The sequence below is a fragment of the Bidens hawaiensis genome, unplaced genomic scaffold, assembly GCF_021521415.1.
Source record: "Bidens hawaiensis isolate Kalapana, Puna unplaced genomic scaffold, B.hawaiensis_p1.1 tig00009451_1, whole genome shotgun sequence".
Taxonomy (NCBI): Eukaryota; Viridiplantae; Streptophyta; class Magnoliopsida; order Asterales; family Asteraceae; genus Bidens; species Bidens hawaiensis.
The window spans coordinates 823,877-844,691 of NW_027491702.1; the positions used below are offsets into that span (position 1 = coordinate 823,877).

General features: G+C 37.9%; 1 protein-coding gene and 2 pseudogenes across 2 annotated transcripts; 2 read left to right on the plus strand and 1 right to left on the minus strand.

Annotated features, from left to right (window-relative positions):
* The first annotated feature begins 767 nt into the window (after nt 1–767).
* LOC143532523 (putative disease resistance protein At4g11170) lies at nt 768–2,164 on the plus strand. The gene is made up of 2 exons (XM_077027559.1): nt 768–1,244; nt 1,328–2,164. Exon 2 carries the CDS (start codon nt 1,465–1,467, stop codon nt 2,149–2,151), a length of 687 nt encoding a protein of 228 aa, XP_076883674.1. The 5' UTR covers nt 768–1,244; nt 1,328–1,464; the 3' UTR covers nt 2,152–2,164.
* Nucleotides 772–1,248, plus strand: LOC143532541 (toll/interleukin-1 receptor-like protein pseudogene; annotated as a pseudogene).
* Nucleotides 2,165–7,431: 5,267 nt separating the features above from the next.
* On the minus strand, nt 7,432–10,991 carry LOC143532549 (autophagy-related protein 18a-like; annotated as a pseudogene). Its single transcript, XR_013135194.1, has 4 exons — nt 10,087–10,991; nt 8,430–8,607; nt 8,222–8,348; nt 7,432–7,720 (listed from the first exon to the last, which is right to left on the minus strand). The product of XR_013135194.1 is annotated as an autophagy-related protein 18a-like (transcript).
* Between the last annotated feature and the right edge of the window lie 9,824 nt (nt 10,992–20,815).

Consider the following 20,815-nt stretch of genomic DNA (forward strand, 5'->3'; position numbering starts at 1 on the left):
TGTTTTTCTTTCACAAAACATGTTATATAATGATGTACAACTGTTTAAAAAGATCTTACAAGTCTTCAAGAGTATGTGTTATAACAGCACATCAACGATTGATCCATGGTCTATTGTGGTTGTAACACTTAAAGCTAGGTTATGATGCAAGTCTATCTTTAGATGAAAACATGTAACAAGAGGAATAAATAATGAAAGAAATGAACTTAGTCTAGGATTTATGTATATCTAACTTGATGAGTTACTTTCAAACATGAATTATGGGTAGGGGGTATAAATGAGCCAAGCTACTCGCAATCGACTCGTAAAAAATCTTGAGTTGAGCCGATTTTAAACGAGTTTTTTTTATTTAAACCTTAATGCCTTTTTTTATATAATTTTTTGAACAGCAGTTAATTAATTACTTATATATGAATATAAGTCTTTTAAAATTAGATTCCTCATTGCATTATTATTGGTGATAAGAAAAAATCATTTTTGTTGCATCCTTAACATTACGAAGACGTTGACTCGTTGTGTAGAATATGATGATTTCATAAATAATAAAGGTACCAAAATTCTCGAACTTCAGCCGGTTATAATAATAATAATAATAATTATTATTGTCAAATTGACCTCCAAACCGCGTTATGTTTTTTGATTGCTACTTGTGTTTTCATTGGAATCTTCTTCATACCTACCTTAGAAACAACCAAGAAATTATTATGCAACTAATTAATAAAACTCAATCCTACATTTTCATTAAACAAAATCAAATTTACTTGTGATTTCATGGAACACATTGCGCAAACGTTTCGTTATGACGTGTTCCTCAGCTTCAGGGGCGAGGATACTCGAACCAACTTCACGAGCCACCTCCATGAGGCGCTTAAACATAACAGCTTCGAAGTGTTCCATGATACCGCCCTTCCAAGAGGACAAGGTATCGCTCCCCAGTTGTCGGAAGCCATCCGGATATCTAAAATCTACGTTGTTGTATTTTCGACACGCTATGCGAATTCCAAATGGTGCCTTGATGAACTTTCCCAGATGTTGCATTGTATGCACACCAATGATCAACATATCGTTCTTCCTGTTTTCCTGGATGTCAAACAAACTGATATCGGCACCCAACACGGTCCATTTGAAGAGCTAATCAAAGATCATGAAACAAAATTCGATCAGGAGACGGTTCAGAAGTGGAGGGAAGCTCTGCAGGAGGCAGGGCAACTTCCTGGCTTGCACCTGCAAGATGATGACAACGGGTAGATCCGATATCTCTAAAGCGCGCTTTCTTATTGCTTATGTTTTCATTTTTGTGGATTTCAATAGCATTTGTATTTTGCAGGGACGAGAGCGAGTTGTTGGAAAAAGTTGTTCAAAAGGTCAACGAGTTGTTACATGGTCAAAGAGACATAAACATAGCAGACCCACACCTTGTTGGGATAGAATCTCGGGTACAAGAAGTCATTTTCATTGTTGAACATGGGTTCTGATGATGTTCGTGTAGTTGTAATTCATGGGCGTGTGGGGACTGGTAAGACCAGGATAGCAAACGCTACATATAAGCGTCTTGCTATAGATTTCGGAGCCCGGTACAGCTGCTTTCTTTCTGATGTGAACACCATATTTGGAGAAAGAAATGGGAAGTTGACTTTGCAGAAGAAGCTCTTGTCAAAACTTGGCCAAAATGACGAGTGTCGAATACGTATAGACAGCTATCATCAAGGAATTGGAAAGATAAAAAATATGATAACGAACCGAAAGCTTCTTTTGGTTCTTGATGATGTTGATAATGATGAGCAGTTGAAGACATTAGGCATGAATGCTGCAATTTTGGGTGGTGGAAGTAGAATAATTGTGACCACAAGACACGAGTCGAATGCTCTTGATCAGGTTAAACCGTATACCATGTATGAGCCACGGTTGCTCGATGAGGAGGAGTCTTTGAAAATGTTTTGTTTGAAATCTTTTGGGCAAGACGGCCCAAAGGAAGGGTACGAGTATGTGTTGAGGGAAGCAGCTCGTTTGGGTGCAGGGTGTCCCGGTGATTTAAAAAAATTGGCTGTGTACATGGGAGACTATCAAGATGTTGAACAATGGGGATATGCACTGGAATATGTGATAAAGAATCCCTCATGTCTAAGGGATGGGTCTTTATTTATTCTGTGAATTAGTAAAATCAAAATAAATCAATAAACATAAGAGGCACATAACAATAATCCATTGAATGGTATTCATACCACCATCATACATATATAGCTCAAAATATATGGTTAACCTTCTGTCATCTTTATTCACAACTTCCAGTATATACATTGGTATTTACAAAGTCACATACCCTTCTTCACAAAGTGTCAGAAATTAGAAAGAGTCATCCGGCTTCATAAAGTTGTGATATTCCAGTTGAGTCATCTCCCCGCCTGTTTTTGGGTCAAATTTGCATCTATAGAAACTGCACAAAAACTTTATTGCATCAGCAGCTGCAAATACTGTGTACAAAACAATTGGATCTGGCATAAATGCATGATGGGTCGGAAGGGGAGGGCCGTAGGGTTGTAAACGACCGAATGAACACGAACAAGGCTTTGTTCATGTTCGTTCGTTAAGGAAATACTGTGTTCACAAACGGTTCACGAACACTTACCGAACGAGATTTTATGTTCGTGTTCGTTCATTAAGGAAATGAATGTGTTCACTAACACAAATAAAATCGGTAGAGCCTAGAGATTGAGACCGATATGTTCATCAATGTGAATAATGAAAACTGTAAGCGAATCAAACAAACGCGAATAAGGGCATGATCGTGTTCCTTCATTAAACTTTAAATGGACACGAACACTTAATCGAACAAATATTTATGTTCATGTTCGTTTATATAAAAAATGAGCATTTGTGTTCGTTAAAAATCTAAACAAACATAACTGAACAAAGATAAACGAACATATATGAAAAATGTAAATGAACATGAACAAACATAAATGAAAACACTTAAATGAACATAAGTTAACAAATATAAAACCTTTAAGTAGATTACTCATCTAGATAATATTTAATTATTTTCTATTAATACATAAACGAACATAAATAAGCAGACATACACGAACATAAATAAACGAAGGTTCATGAACATAAACAAACAAACAGAACATGTGTTCATGTTCGTTCGTTTAATTAAACAAACACAATTTTTTTGTTCATGTTTGTTCGTTTATTAAAATAAACGAACATAAATGAACTTCCCGTCAAACAGTTCACCGAACGTTCGGTTCGTTTACAGGCCTAGGGAGGGGAGTTGGTTAACGGGTCCTAACGAAACGGAGCTAATGACCAGACAGAGCTAAAATACTTGGGAATAACTCCTGAAAGAAAATTGTATGCAGTTCAGCAACCGTTAAATAAATCATCCTATAAATGCTATAAAATTATGTACAATTGCCTGCCTTTAATGAGAGCGTGAGGGGAGTAACCAATTATCTTCCTTGTATTATAACGGTGTTGATGATCAAAGGTTTGGTTGTTCTTCCCTTGATTCTTGCTCAACTTCCTAAACCTCAACATGATCCTAACGGATATTATCAGTGAAGATACATACAGGTTGTATCTATATGTGCATACAGTTTACTAGAAGAGGTTTGTGACATGTATATTCGACTATAAATGTATAGATGCTTAATACATTACAGATAATATATGCCAATCCACTTATTTGATGATTCTGAATTTAAAATATCTTTCTCATTTGAATCCAAACACGGCCATCTATTTGCGGGTTGACGCGAACACGACCTGTTTGGTTTTACATTTTGGCATAAAATACCCAGCCAGCTTAATTTATTACATAAAACACATTTTCAAAATATAAAATAAAAAATAGATGGGTTAACCTGTTGGGTTGATCCGAACCTAGCGGGTTCGACCCGAAACTGTTTATATCAAACCCCAACTAACGAAAGTTGTGTTACGCTCGTTGTCGTGTCAGAAATTCACACCCCTGCTTAGAACACGTTACAAATAATTAGATTGTCAATTGCGGTTACTATTACACTTTAAAGATAATAGTCTAATTTTGTTTTAGTAAAGCAATTTAGGACGCCTACTCATTTGCACATAGGCCAGATTTTGTACTTTCAGATAAGTTTAAAAGATTTTCTACCTATGAATACAAGTTGAAATGACATTTTAACACGCACAGCCCACTTGGGTCAACCAACTTGGCACGTTAGAAATTGAGCAAAATTAACCCGTTTACTTATAAACGGCTCTAACTGGTTTTACCACTAATCGTCGAGTATATGATATAAAGTGTGGTTTTTAATTTTTTATAAATTAATAGTAATCACAATAATACAGGACGATTATTGACGTCATCTAAAGGGTTTGAACGTCCTTGAATGAACAGAAGACGGTCGAAACCTTTATAGACGGCTGCAAAAATTTATTAACAATACTAAAGCTTATCTTGAGCACAGGATGGATCAAAAATGCATCAAGAATAGATAATAAGATCATAGTGCAAATAATTGAAGTAGGAAATCAGTACATGGAGAACACTTTTAGGGAAAGTAATAAGCATTAAAAAAACATTGGACCTGACTTAGTAGCTGAATTGAGTTCTTGAAACAAGAGGTGATTGAAGGCGTACCCATCCCATATGCATGATCTTAAAACTCAATGACTTTGGTTTCATTATAAACCGTAAGATTCGGGTGATCAAGAAGGAGTAGTGTTTCCATGTAGGGATGCATGGAGGACGCACATTGAATTTTATCACTCCTAAGCGTATGGACACATTTTGAGTGGGGGTCGTAAACAACAAGTTGGTAAATTTGAGACTCATAATATAACTCAATTATAGGTTCTCCATTCTCTCTGAAGCCCTTTAATGATGCATATGGTGAGCTAGCATTAACAGTGTATAGCTTTGTAAGTGACTTTGAGATACCATCCATCATCATCCATATAACGAAAGCTATATTATTACCGGCCTCCTGCTTGTTGCGTTCAATCACGACAAGAGAGTCCCTTGACTTAGATAGGAATACAAGGGCGTGCTAAAGTATGTGGGAGGTCATTATCAACAGCTATCCAATAAGCAGATACCTGCATAGAGTAAAACTGAATCGTGGTACGAGGAGGGGGGTTGTTGGTGCTGCTGAGGGGACGTCGGGCGGTTAATGAAAAGACCTGGACTTGCCAAGGGATGTTACCATTGATAGGAAGCCTTTGTTGATTATTATCTTAGACAGACACCAAAACCAACAATGTGTTTGTATTCCTTCACGAGAACAGCAACAGCCATTGTGTTGAGGCCAGGGCCAGCGGTGTACATACCAGAGATACAAAAGAGGCCGTGAGCAACGTAGGAGCTCGGAGGCTTTGGTGAGGGAAAGTAGCATCATCGGTGATTAAAACATGTGTTTGTTTCTTAAAATCAACTGAATATTCACATGATAAGAGTTGATGTTTGCTGCTGCTATGACATTGACGAGTGATAAATTCAGAGCCGTCGATGAGAGACTTCCATCTTTTGGAGACGGATCGAAACCGGATCAACGATTTCACAGGAAGGAATTTCAGGATTTCCGATTGGATTTCGAATGGTACGTAGTATTAATCGGACATTACATTCAATTTTCACAACACTAGTGTTTATGGTTCGGTTAAAACCTGAAAATCGTTTAAATCGGTCATTGCTTTGACTTCTTTTTTCTTTTTCTTTTTTACTTTCGGTTTCAAGATTTTCAAAACGTAGTGAACGGTTGGTTCGCGGATTATATCGGCAACCGGCCATATGAAACCAGAAAAGACACTAAATTAACCTAATTGCAATGTGATTCATTTTGTAATCTTTGTTGTTATTATTTCACGTCCTAGATGTTACATTAATATTTACCATTTATGTTGCTAAAATTATCATTTTTTATTTATGATCATCTCAAGTATCATATTATGTTGGTTTTTAGTTAAAATTGATGGTACATTTAAATTATTAATTATTTTTAACTAAATTTATTATTAAAGTTTAAACTGTGAAACCAAACTGGAACCAAGCCGTTAGTAGCGATTCGGTTTCAACATTCAATGGTTGAGTTTGGTTTTGGACGACAAAAAATCAGTATTAACGGTTGGACTCACAAGTTTAACTTAAAAACAATCAAAACCAACACTGAACATCTCTACATAACATATTAATTTATTTAAAACGATAAAAAAAAATTACAACAATATCATATCCAAATTAAAGAGAATAAAATGCTCGTTTTTATGGTGCAGTTTGTTTATAAAAATATTAATGTTTGAAAAGGCTATAGTCGTTTAAAAATCATGGGTGGGAAGTTAGTTTACAAGTTAAATTATAAACATAATATGATTAAAAATGAGGGAACAAACTTGTAAGTTGAATGGATTGTGTTTAAAAGACATGTTTACCCTTACTAACACATGTACCTCATGCTTTAAGTGTTGTAAATTACTTAAAAATGGGTATCTTAATTTGCCATTGTTTGATGTATTATATATAGTATAGATATAGATTACTATAATTACAAATAATCCTATATATATAAAATATGAAAGTCGGTAAGTTTCGAGTCTTTTTCAAAATAGCCACCAAGGTTTCTAGTCACTCTATAGCGGGATTTTCATTCTTCGATGTCTATCTTCACGGATAAGAGCAAATGGTACTGGCAACTGATTTTTGGCCGATTAATGGACCGATTGGATAAAGTTTTCTAGGTGAACGTCCTCTAGCGACCGGAAACCGGTTAATCAGATGCAAATCGCGCATTTTGCGGCACTGCGTAAGACGCGAATGATGCTTACTAAAACACATGTTAATAGCATATGTAATATATACTGATTTCAAGAAATTCTAAATTTTAGTTATTTAAGTTTTTGAACTTATTATATAAAAAGTTTTTCACATGTTTATGTTGCAACTTGAATATAAACTCAACAACAACTAAGATAACGACGAGCAACTGAAGATATTAAGCATGATCAATCGTGACATTTTGGGTCGTGGGAGAAGAATAACTGTGACCACAAGAGACAAGTCTAACGTTGTTGATTGGGTTAAACCGTATGCTAAGTATAAGCCTCGGTTGCTTAATGGGGAGCTGAAAGTGTTTCGTTTGGAAGCTTCTGGGCAAGACGGCCCAAAGGAAGGGTACAAGGATGAAGGATGTGTCGAGGAAAGCAGCGTGCTGGGGCGCAAGGTGTCCTGGTGTTTTAAAAGATTTGGCTGTGTACATGGGACACTATCAAAGTGCTGAACAATGGGGATGGGAATTGAGATATGTGATACAGAATCCTTCTTGTTTAACTGGTGTGTCTTTGTAATGTTGCCTTTTTAAAAAAAATTATTTGTTCTGTAAAATAGTAAATCAAAATAATCTGGTTTTTTGTCGTCCTTCCAATGTAGAACAAGATTATAAATAATACTTGAAATATCATATGGCATAAATCAATAAACAATATAAGAGGCACATAACAATAATCCACTGAATGGTATTCATACCACCATCATACATATATAGCTCAAAATATATGGTTAACCTTCTGTCATCTTTATTCACAACTTCCGGTACTGTATATACATTGGTATTTACAAAGTCACATTATACCCTTCTTCACAAGTGTCAGAGATTAGAAAGAGTCATCCGGCTTCATAAAGTTGTGATATTCCAGTTGAGTCATCTCCCCGCCTGTTTTTGGGTCAAATTTGCATCTATAGAAACTGCACAAAAACTTTATTGCATCAGCAGCTGCATATGTACAAAACAATTGGATCTGGCATAAATGCATGATGAGTGGGGAACGGAGTTGGGTAACGGAACCTAATGGGTCATTTTGAAACATGTTAAAATATGATTTCAAGCCCTATACATGTTATAACCATTCAAAAGCAAAGATTTGCCAGCATATAATAAGCCCGTATCTTATATCTAGTAATATCTAATAGCAAGATGTTGCAGACACAAAACAAGATATGTACCAGACAATTAATGAATTATCAGCTTGATTCGAATTAGAAAATTGTTTTGATATCCAGAATCATAAACTACATGGATTGACACATAAACTTACAAGTTACAGTTCTGAATGTGAATTTTGTAACTAGCATAGTTGATGTGGATAGTCAAAGGTGTATAACCTTCTTCATAATTAAGAGAGCATAAATTTGGGGGTGATGTCAAGTTTAACAAATTTATTAAAAACAAGAATAATGGTTACTAACCTTCCATCCAAGCCGAGGATCACCACTGTATTCTTTTGATGACCAAATGCAGCAATATAATGACAACCTTCAACCAAACGAAACTGAGCTAATGACCAGACAGAGCTAAAATACTTGGGAATAACTCCTGAAAGGAAATTGTATGCAGTTCATCAACTGTTAGATAAATCATCCTAAACATCCTATAAAATTGTATACAACTGGCTACCTTTAATGAGAGCGCGAGGGGAGCTGGAAGGAGAGCTAGGGGCAGTGTGCTCTGGATTGTCGTCAGCTGTCACGCTGAAAACATGAATGGTGCCTTTATCGCTTGAGACCACTAACCACTCAGCAGTGGGAGAAAACGAAAGGCTATATATTTCTGCTCTATCAGCACCCCTTCTTACCTGCATCAGATATCCACTATTAATCATCTTATAACATATTTATACGATCTATTCTCATAATTGTCAAATGCTGCTTATCAAACAAGTGTCATTCAGAAAGTTCCATTTTGTTTTCTTTCGAGTTAGTGACACATGGGGTCTAAATTATTTTATGTAATACTTAATAATCTGGATCATATAGCCAATTGTAATAAGATGGGGTACAAGGGATGAGAATATGAGATACTTGGGTTTAATTCTGCTGATAATCAATCACTTTGTTCAACAATTATCAAATGCGCTAGGCGCACTCAAGGCGCATAGGACTTGCCAGGGGCCTAGGCGCAAAAAAAGCAAGGGCCAGAGAAAAAAAAACGCACAATGAAAAAAACTTAAAAATTTTACTATATATTCCAAAACTTGAATAACATAGTTCGAACACCAAAAATTATCCAATACCAAAAGCAAATTAAAGTTTAAAAGCATCATAGCATACATAAATTACACAGTCACCGACTAAGTGAAGTCATTTTGTAGACAATTATGCTCTACAACCAAACCTAAACAAAATCAAAGTTGTATTTGCCAAATCTAGAACAAATAATAATCAAAATTTAGCCATTCTAGATTAAAAAGCCCACCTTTAAAATTTAGTTTTAAAGCTTCAACTAAATTGACTTGGGATGAGGGGAGGAGGGGTAGAGGACGACCGAAATTGACTTGGGATGAGAGGATTAGGCATGATTTGATAGACCTAAACCTCTCCGAGGACATGGTTGAGGATAGGAATTCGTGGAGAAGTAGAATTAAAGTTAAGGATTTTTAGAGAGAATTGAATACCTTAGGGCTTAGACTTAACTTATTTAGGTCACATACCATAATGGTATTTCCCTTACATATATTATTATTATTATAATTATTATTAGCTTTTATATAGCTGTTAAACTGTGATCTTATTATTAATATTATTATTAATATTATTATAATTAGTAGTAGTTTTTATATAGCTGTTAAACTTTGATTTCCTTTATTTTGCTTCATACACATGTACTTAGAGCCGAGGGTCTCTCTGGAAGCCACCTCTTTATTCCTTTGGATAGAGGTACGGTGTGCCTACATCCCACCCTCCCCAGACCCTACTTATAGCTTTGCTGTCGGTGGGATTTTACTGGGTATGATTGATTGATTGATTGATTTTAAAGCTTCAATCATATAACATGAATCATAAATCATAAAATGGGAATACAGTTAAATGTTGGTAATTTTTAATTATTCAAAAAGTGGTAGACAAAAGAAAGTGTATAAGTAATCAAGCTCTACTCTTTAATGATCAATTTTGTTACGGCCAGTATAAACTAACCATTAGTAGTATGGATTAAACACACTGACATCTAGGCAGCTTAAATAATTAATAATTAAGCTAACAGTGTCTAGCTGAATATAACTAACTAACTATAGGTCATGATCATGATCACAATGGTAATATAATCATCCAAATACCTCGTGCAACAGCGTCCCATCATGCGTATTAAAAACACGAACAAGAGTACCCTTATTACTCCCCGTAGCAAGCATATTCCCATCCTGCGCCAAAGCAAAACACGCAATCCTCGAATCATGAGCCAAAACAAACTTAGTCCGCTTCGACGCGTAATGCTCAACCCGAACCTGCCCCTTCCGCAATCCAAGACACACAAGCACAAAATTCCCCGACGCCTGCGAAACCTCACACAACCCCTTCGGGTTCCCAAAGGTCTCAATCTGTTGCAGCAGCTTCAAATCCGTGAAATTATACACAAATATTTTTTGTTCGAGGACGACGACTACCCGGTCTCGCCTTAATCGGACTCCGCGGAAGGAGAGCTCGCCGATGCAGCGGCCTTACCCAAATCATGACCTTGTTGAGAGGATACTGGGGGTGGGGTCCACCGCCGACTAATGCGAGTATGTTGCAGCGGAAGAGCATCTCGACGCCGCCGGCGGATTGGAAGTCGCGGCGGAAGATCACTCGGAAGGGGTCGCAGTTGTATATCCGGAAGCCTTGGTTGATGCCGCAGGCGAAGCATCCGTTGTCCTGGTTGAAGGAGACGTGGAATAGAGAAAGAGGTGGTGAATTGTTAGGGTTTGGAACGGAATGAGGTTGAGGTTGGGTGGCGTTAATGTGGTGAGAATTGGTTCTGATCGGTGGGAGTGAAATGGGTGGATCTTCTGGTTCTGAATCGGAATTGGAATTGCTGGTGGTGGGGTTAGGGTTTTGCCATGCCGGAGATGAAAACGCCGATACCGTTGCCATGGTGGATGATGATCGGACGGAATATTGTTGGGCATTTCTAGACTTTATCTGTATTTATTATTTACATTACATGGTCTTGTACTTTTAATTGTTTATATTCTAGTCCTTCTAAAATGCAAGATGTGACTTCTTCAATTCGTCAGCTATTATCGTCAAGAAATAGCCAAGTGATGAAGGGAATTCGAACTTATTTGCTTTCTACTTTTATCAATCAAGTATTCCGTTCTTCGTGACAGTGCGTATCAAAACATACCATAAGCTCCTTATTTGTGTGCTATTTATAGCTAAAGGTTGTAGAGCAGATGTCACGCTTATGTTGTTGGTCTGATTGATCACCCCTTCCATTTTCGTGAAAGCGACTTCTTATCATCTTATTGGTTGATATGAAATATTCTCTTTATCAACTGGAGATTGACCACGAGATAATGGGTTCTATTCGTGAAAATTCGAATCATAACTCTTTAAAAGTTTTTAAAAAAAGTATTTTGTTGAATACCTTTTTTAAAAACAAATTATATTATTGTGTAATTTGATGCTATCGTGTGCATGTTTAAAAAGTTAAGAGCATCCCAAAACGGGTATACGATATTTTATTAGTGTTATAAAAAACTATATATGAAATAAGATTGTTTGCATTGTAGTTATGCATGTTCAACTTGTCTTGAACCCAAATGGTCACTAAAAAATATTTTCAAGCTTCATCAAGATATGTTGTTGATACATTGGAATCATAGTTAGGATGGATCATATCTAACATCATGAGTTGTTTATGGATTTATTTTCAAATTGCAACGTGTGAATAACATAACTCATTGGTTGTTTTATATGATAATTAAGTTTAAAAACTTAATCATTAAAATTTTGGTGATTTTGAACTTAATTATCACATGTATTTTTTTCAAATAGCGTATATGCTAAAAAACTGAAGGTGGTAAGCGTCTATTGTGCCATTTGCCTCTTAGGTAAGAAGCTTAAACAAAGTATAAGGAGAAACAAGTTAAAGTATAAAATATGTAAGGGGGCAAAGTACAATTCACCCGTTATAATATTAACTTACGGTTAGCGGGAGTTACACGTAAGCGGAAAAACAAAGTAGGAGTCACCTGCTTTGCTGCCACGCCATCATGTGCTCAAAATAATATCTTGCTTCTTGGAATTGTGCATTGTTTTTTATTTTATTCACTAGGTTTGGATCTCGTGTGTTACACGGGTATAATAAATAAATTTTAATGACGGCCACAATGTAAAACACAAATAACGTGTTAAATTGTTTATATAAATATGTTGTTTACAGTATAATACATTACGTATTAAACGACATGGTGTGTGTATACATACATACATACATACACACATACATACATACATACATACATATATATAGCGTTATATTCCTAAATCTCTAAATATTTATATGTATATAACATTTATAGTTTTATATGTAACTTAACCGTATTTGTATCTACATGGATTTCATGTCATCCGTTTTATCTTTGTGTTCTAAACAACAGATATAGGATATTAAACTGTACAACGTTTATAGTCCGGATAACATGAAATATTTTTAAAACTAAGCAACCATACACAATATATCATGAAAGGGCTAATGACAAGTTTAATGACAAATGCATTTTAATGGGTCATTGGGTATACTCTAACCCCAACATATTTTAAGATTACATGACACTTTAAAAACGAATTAAATCACTCATCACTTGTGTTAAATTTGTTAAAAAGGGGTCATGGATTATATGCTTTTAACGGGTTAAAAGGCAAATAAGAATATATTAAATTAACAATTAATATGAGTGAGATGGAGTTAAAAGGATTAAACCATTTACTTTGGGTGAGATGGAGTGAAAGAGAGAAAAATAAGTGATGTGGTGTTTACTTTGAGCTAAGACGGGTTAGAGTATACCCAATGACATAATAGTTGGTTTCCTTATTAATTTCTTCCTTAATATGAGATATGATTAATATAGTTTTTGTTTTTTTTGTTTTTTTTTAACTTTAAAATGCGTCAAGTGGCATAAGATGGTCTAACACCACCACATTTTTATTTATTATGTTAAGGATCACTTATAAAGAATACGAAATTGTTGAAATGATAAAAATCGAGTACTTATTCTTTAAGTTCTTTTATTTTGTTATTTAAATAATAATAACAATGATAATAATATGTAAACAAAATATTTCATTTTCTTATACACGAAATAATAATATGCACTCTCACATGTTCATGGAAATACTCTCATTCTTGAAGTCTTAAAATTTAAAAATTACAATTTACAACACACATTTATTATTGACATTTATTATTAATTACTAATTAATTAACTCATAGTAATAGGAGAAGCATATTTAAAGAAATGTTCAATTACCATTTAACAATTTTAATTATTTTTATTTTAAATTTTAAATAAAGAATAAAGGTTTTAATGATTGAGATAAAATTTGCCAGGTGGCACAACCATGGTAAAATTAGATGCCAAACGACACAAATAAATTTTTATTTATTATAATAGTAGATTATTGCATTTGCATGAATGATCCCTTGTTTTGGTATATTATACCGACCAAAGATTGACTAGGCTTTGATTCATAACATATATCATAAACCAACTTTGAAAGAAGAGTATATTATAAACCTAGAACCAAGGACAACAGAATGTGTTTTTTTTTCATAATATATATTTCTTCTAATTCATAAAATTCGACTTGGTTATCTAACTATGCATATGTAAAAAGGGTCACCTCTCAACGGATAAAAGCTACACTATTGATAGCCCGGCGACCTCTATAAGAGCTCACTTACACCAAAAGAATTGGCGTTGCCACGTCGGGTGTTAGCCACCTAGTGTTTACTGTGCAAGAGTTTGGACAACAGTGTGTTACTTGGGGTTAGAATTGTTCGACACTTTGTTTTATATTCAATGTGGACTATGATGTAGTGAAATGGCATTTTCCTAGTACGAGAGGAGCAATAAGGATGCACCGCTAATGCACTCAAAGCGAATGCTATGTATGTTGGGTCGTAGCAAATAATTGTTGGGAGCATCTAAAGGGAATCATGTGTTCATATTGGGATATGAAAGCTGAGACCAAGATGATGAACTAAACTCTTCTAAACTTGGGTGTGACTATTCAATGCAATAAATATATATTTTTATTATTTTTTATAAACATGTAAAAAGGTTATACACATTAATCCATTACTCGTCAATACTATCTTTTACACATGTAACATTTTCTCATCAAGATGGAACAACTAAATTCACGTTTATTTACTTATGATGCTTTCATAAAAAAAACTTAGTATATAATCTGAATAGTTGATACATAATTTGATTTATATATCTTGAATACTTTATTTCAATGATGAAGTTAAATCTTAGCAAGATTAGTAAACAAATTCGTGTGGAAACAGTCTGAAGAAACACGGATCCGCTCCCCACTAATGGGTCATGGATCTAATGAGTCAACAGAGTAGGATACGGTTTACTGCCAACACGATATGAACCCAATTGCCTAAAGTCCAATGACAAGCACCTGCAAAACAAACACCGTGAGCTCGTTACGGGAAGGACAAGAGGGGGGGTCTTCCCGTAACCACCCTCCGGCGTGAGAATAAGTACTGTTCTGTAGAAGATAAGCACTTAAGTAAATTGAGAGAGTACATTGGGAGTGGATGAATACCTCATGATGATTGAGAGGGTATTTATAGCTGAAGAGTGTGGGAAGGTGATTAGGCCAGCTGTCCCTTAAGAAGATGCCTGCATAACCGTTTGGATACGTGTCCTTATGTGACAGGTTCAACTTATACGTTGCATGTGCATGTATAACAACCTGGACACGTGTCTCTTTCCCATTGATTGACGGGAGAATATTGGCCATGTTCACGGTTATAACGAACTTGCCAGGTGTTATGGGCTGATTGGCTGAGGGATCATGTATTGCCCAAGAAAGCATCTTGGTAAATCTTCTAGAAGGTAATTGGTTATTGACAGCTGTCCCGGAGCACTTACTTCGTGGTTATTTACGCGGAAGGATATTCCTTCTTGCGGATGACCTTTGAGGGTGCTATGATGCTTCCGTATATGCTTTGAGGGTGTTTCTTCCTCAAATGATTATGCGGATGGTTTATATGTCCCGCGGGTGCCTTATAAGGGACTTCTGATTGACCCGCGGGTAGTCCTTAAGGGTATTTGGGTCTTTTTGGCATCCTACCTCTATAAGCCCCCCCAGTCCAGTGTTTCCTCCGTGTGAAGTTTTTTATGCGGGTGAAATTCTGGACTTAATGTGGATTTGGGGATTTTTGACTTTGTAAGTTGGTAAGAAATATCTTTTGTTGTTGTGGATAATCATGAAAAATTAAAAGGTGACCACTCGCAGGTGCATGTGCAGGTGACAGGACGTTTTTGACGGCTGTTACTGTACCCGACTGTACAACTTTTTCTCTTTTTCGAATTTCCCGCGTGACGTGGCGATTTGTTACTAGATGGTTGTTTCAATTCCCATCGCATTAATTGCGGTGGGTAAAATAGGGAGAGTTAACTTCTTTTTGAAGTTTTATCGCCTTTGAATCTTATATGCGAACTTGCTTTCTTTCTTCTAATCTTCTGATTTTCCTTTGAACCAATTCGAATATTGTTACCAAGTATTTGTAATGGCGTCTGCTCAGTCTGAGGTCGACGAGATAGAGGTCTGTTGGGACTCAGAAGAATATCAAAAGCTTGTTGCAACCTATGGTATTCCATCGGAATGGGAGCCAGAATTCCCTTCTGTTGGTTCCATAGCCAGCTTTCCACCTCCTGGAAAGATGGCGTTATATGCTGACTACTTCGTTCATGGGAATTTCCGTCTTCCCGTCACTAAGTTCTTTCAACGAGTGGTCAAGGCATTTGGGATTCACTTATCCCAACTTCATCCCTGTGCCGTTATGCGAATTCGACATTTCGAGTTCGTGTGTATGGCACATGACTTGGTTCCTCGGTTAGATCGGTTCGCTGTATTTTACAAGATGGCGAATCGGAACGGATGGTATATTTGCCATAGCTTGCCGGATAGAACTATCGGCAATGTTATTGAAGAAACTTCCAAGGATTGGAAGAAAAAATTCTTCTGGATCTCTGAGGATGTGATACCGGAGGCCATGGTTCGCCGTTCTCCAAACGACGCTCTTATCAACATCACGCCGGCTGCTCATGAGAAGCGTGACTGGTTTCGAAAGCTTACTACCCCACCTACACCAATGCGGGCACTTCCGGAAGAAGCCCTTGTATGGGCGGGTATGAGTCGTTTGTGGCCTTCTCCTTTTATGGAGCCTGTTTTTATCGAGCTGGATGGCCATTAGTTTTTACTACCTTGTTCTTACTTTCTCTTTTTCTGAGTTTTTATTGTCTGACGCTTGTATGTTGTTTGTAGGTTTTGGGTCGATGTTGAACGCCTTCGACGATGGCAAGGGTTGTGTGGGTAAAACTGTTCGTGATGCCAAGAATAAGCCTATCCTTGAAAGGACTGCTGAACACTTCCTTTTCCCAATCAAGCAGCATGCCGAACCAATTGTTTCAGAGGCCATCTTTGAGACAGGTGCGTACATTCTAAACCATCCGCCTCTTAACATGCTGACCTCCTATGGGATAATCGTTATTCCAAGTGACGATTCTGCTATTCTTGAGGAGGAAAGCTCAGATGATGCCACTGAAGTTTCATCTGTCTCTCATTTGTTAGCAGAACTTTATTGGAAGAGGTCCTTCCATGTATCGCAGGCGAGTGACGCGGGAACTAGTTCCGCGGATGCCGGGAAGGGACAAAAAATGAAGAAACGTCGGACGCATCGTCCGAGGAAACCACTACCACCTAGCCTTGCGGATCGTTTGGGAACTGTTACTGGTAAGTTATTATCTTTTGTGATTCTGCTATTTTTGGTAGGAATGATCTTATTGTTGCTTTCTTTTTCATATCCATCTATTGCTGAGGGTCACGTGGCTGGAAAGCTACCGACGTCGACCCCAAATGTTGAAAAACAGTCGTTGCCTCCTCCGGAGAAGGAGGCGGATAGGCCTGTTACCCCTCCTGGCGAAACAGATGTAGATTATCTTTTCCAGGGTGGGAATGCCACAGATTCCCGGCGTGATAATCCTGAGGTTACTGCTGAGGGCTTCAGGGTTCATGAATCTCCTCCCCGCTCTGCTCCCCAGTTTGATTCTGCTTCTTCGCCTTTCGCGTTGGGCGGAGAAGATGACTTCTTGTTTGGACCCTCTGTCCATGGAGCGGGGGGGGGGGGGGTTCTTCACAAGGTGGTCCACAACAGTCCTCTTCTACTCCCATTCGCCTTGGACCTTCAAGTTCCCACTTTTTTGCGAATGTGCAATTAGGAGGGGACTTTGACTTGTTCGTCCCACCTTGGGATATTGTCAACGGGTCTCGGGTTTCTAACCCCAAGACCTGTATGAGTTTTGTTGAACATTGCATGCCGCCTGCTGAGATATCATATCAGCAGACTCGCTCCCGCCAAGAACTTCATACTGATCTAGTTGTTTCTTTGACTAATAGCTTAGCTTGTAGTCAGGAAATTCTACGGGAGTGGCGAACGATGGGCGGGAAGCTTGGTGCAGCTTCCGAGGCCTTGAAGGTCGCCAAGGCGGAAGCCGAAGAGCATCGCAAAGCAGCGAGTGCAGCTAGGTGGAAGCAAACCGACGCTGAAGCTGCACTCCAAAAGGAGAAAGAGTGGAATGTTGATGCTGCTAAACAGTGGAAAGAGGCTTGTGAAAGGTCTAATGCCACCATCGAAGCTTCCCGGGCTGAAACTCAAAGGAGGAAGGATGATTTGGCGAAGGCACAGGAAGAAGTGTCTTAGCAAAACGCCCGGATCCAAGAGCTCGAGGAAGCTTTGAAATTGCAAGGGGGAGCAGGCTGAGCTGAAAGATAAAACGATTGTTGAGATGCAGTCTGCTTATGACTCCCTTTTGCAATCCCAGACTGAAGCGGACACCCGCGCCTCCACCGAATTAGAAGAACTTCGTGGAAGGGCGGAGCGTGCTGAGTGGGAGAGGCAATACTTCCTCAACCGTGGTCTTGACTCAGTAAGTCTCTCTTAGATTAACTCTCGCATTCTTATTTTTATGGTGTTGACAAACTTTCGTTTGTAGGTCATCCGTCATGTTAAGAGAAGTACAGAGCTTACTGATTGCTTTGTGAGCTTGACAACTGCTTCTGAAGGGGTTGGCCGGGTAAAAGGCTTCAACGAAGGATTGGCATTCGCCCAATCCAGACAACCTATTGAAAGCATCCCCTTCACGGACTTGACGCGGAGCAAGAACTTGGTATGCGGGTTCAAGAGTATGATGACCTTGTCTTTCCGCTACAAAATATACTTCCGGAATTTACTTCATCCGAAGATGGTGTGAAGCAATTGCGGGTATACATTGATGATGAATCTGATGATGATGAGTCCGATGATGACAAATCTGATGATGACGAGGCAGATGGTGTGGCTCATACTGCTCCGGAAAACACGACGCCTCCTAACCCTTAGGTTATGTGTAGGCGTTAGAATTTTAAACTTGTAATTTCTTTTCATGTTTTTGTAATCACTGTTTTGAATATTAATGAAAAGAAACTCTATGTTGATAATATCTTTTGTGGAATATATTTTCCTTTGAATTTTTGAACTTGTGCAAGTTGTGTAGATAATACTGATGATGTGGCGGAGAGAGGTTTTTAGACGGTGGCTGATAGGACGTGTAAAACGCCTGTTTTGACAGCCTGTAAGCATGTTTTCGAATCTCCCGCCTGACGTGTCAGTCACCCCTTGGTCCGGATTTTTTCTCTTTCCTCTGTGAGTTAGACGGTCGCATTAATTGCCATGAGTATAAATAAGCCTTGTGGTCTTCAACCCATTTTTATCACTTTCATATTTTCTCTATTGCTAATATGAGAAAGCTTATTCTCTCTTATATCCGTTTCATATCCTTCCAAAAAATGGCTGCCCAAAAGAAAAATCCTCCTGCTATTAACGAAGTCGTATGCGAAATCAAGAAGAAGGACTTCGATGATGTTAAAAACGTATATGGCTTTCCTTCAGAGTGGGAAGCTGAACGCCCGTCGTAAGGGGCTATTGCGACGGCGCCTCCGGCGAAGAAGATGGCCGTCTACGTGGACCACTTTACTACCGGAAACTTCCGGTTGCCCGTAACCGAGTTCGTGCAATCAATCTTGACAGCGTATGGGATTCATTTATCTCAGATCCATCCATTTGGGATGCTTAGAATTCGTCACTTCGAATTCTGCTGTCAGGCGCGTGACTATGATCCTTCCGTCGGTATGTTTGCTGTTTTTTACAAATGACTTATCGTGAAGGCTGGTATAGTTTTGCTACCACCGAGAAAGGGGTTATTGGCTTTGAATGGCTCCGCAGCATTCATGGATGGAAATCTAAATTTTTCTGGATTCGGGAAGATGTTATCCCGTTTACTATGACGCGTCGAAAACCCAAAGATAAGCTGCCGGAAGTCCTTGCTTCCGAATATGAAGGACATGCTTGGTATCTTACTTTAATCAAGACTCCAACACCCATGCGTCCTATTCATGAGGGAGCGATGGTTCATGCCAAGATGAGCCGTTTATGGCAATTTCCCACTCTAGAACCATATTATGAGAATCCGGACGGAAGTAAGTTTCCATCTATACCCTTCCGGGTACTCAATTTACGTTGTTTAACATGTTTTTTATTGCAGGCGAAGGTACAATTCTTTCTACCCTTATGGACAAGGTGGGTGGCATGATGGTACGCCGCCACATTACTCAACACGACGTTCCGTTTTTTGATCGAACGGAGAGGAATTTTCTTTTTTCCACCACTCTTACTCCGGAACCAATTGTCTCCGAAGCAATGTATGCCCAAGGTGAGGAGTTTGTCAGAAAATGCGAAGGTATTTTCCAACCCCGCCCTGTGACCGCCGTTACCTCAAGCGGAGTGGTAGTTCTTCTTTCGTCCAGCGAAGAATCATCACTCTGTGAAGAAGAAGTTATCGATTGGTGCTGCTAAACCTTCATCTTCGACTGTAGGTTTAACCCGTAAGCAAGATTCGAAGACCACCACCGACCCGACAACAGGTGAGGAAGGTGGTCCTCAATCCGTCGAGGGTGAACCTCAGGCTTTGGATGCGGGTACTTCTAAGGCCGCTGGCAAGCGGAAAGCCCAATATCTACAGTCATAGTCAGACTAGGTATGGGCTTATATTTTAACGATGATTTTATTATTTTAATTCATAGAATGATAGTCATAGTCATACTAGGTATGGGCTTTCAGCTAAACGGCCCAATATCATATGAGAATTTATAGCTTACACTAACATTAATCGGATCGAGCCGATCGGTTTAGTTTGGTTAATAACCAATATCAAACTTGGCTTTAAATTTACTTAAAAATACATGAATGAATGCTTAACTACATGAAATGAATGAATAACTATATGAAATTAAGATATTAGTATATAAAATGGAGATATAAATACATGAAAGTGATTGATAGTATTAAGAAAATAATACATATAATGCATTAATAGAGAAAGTAAGACTTGAAAATATGAAAAAATTCAAGAGTTTGATACGGTTCGGTTTGGTTTCGTCAGTTTTCGGATCGATTAATGATTATGTTATTGTTTAACCCATAGCTTACACAGCACACTAGCTAGCTGAGTGCAGGTTGGGCTCCACAATCCACAAAAGGTTGAAAGCAACTTGGGCAATAAAATAATAACAATTAAACGGACGGGTTCGATTGAATAAAAAGAAAACACATCGCACGATGACACGTGCCTCGAAAAAATATTTAACCCGCGCAGATTTTGAATCCATTTTCATTTCACCCCCAAAACCAAACGCAAAATATATATAATCGTGTTCCGGTGATTGATTAATTATTAATAATTG

Bases quoted from the DNA above. Each gene is read 5' to 3' on its own strand.
- LOC143532523 (XM_077027559.1), top strand. From the start codon at position 1,465: ATGGGTTCTGATGATGTTCGTGTAGTTGTAATTCATGGGCGTGTGGGG.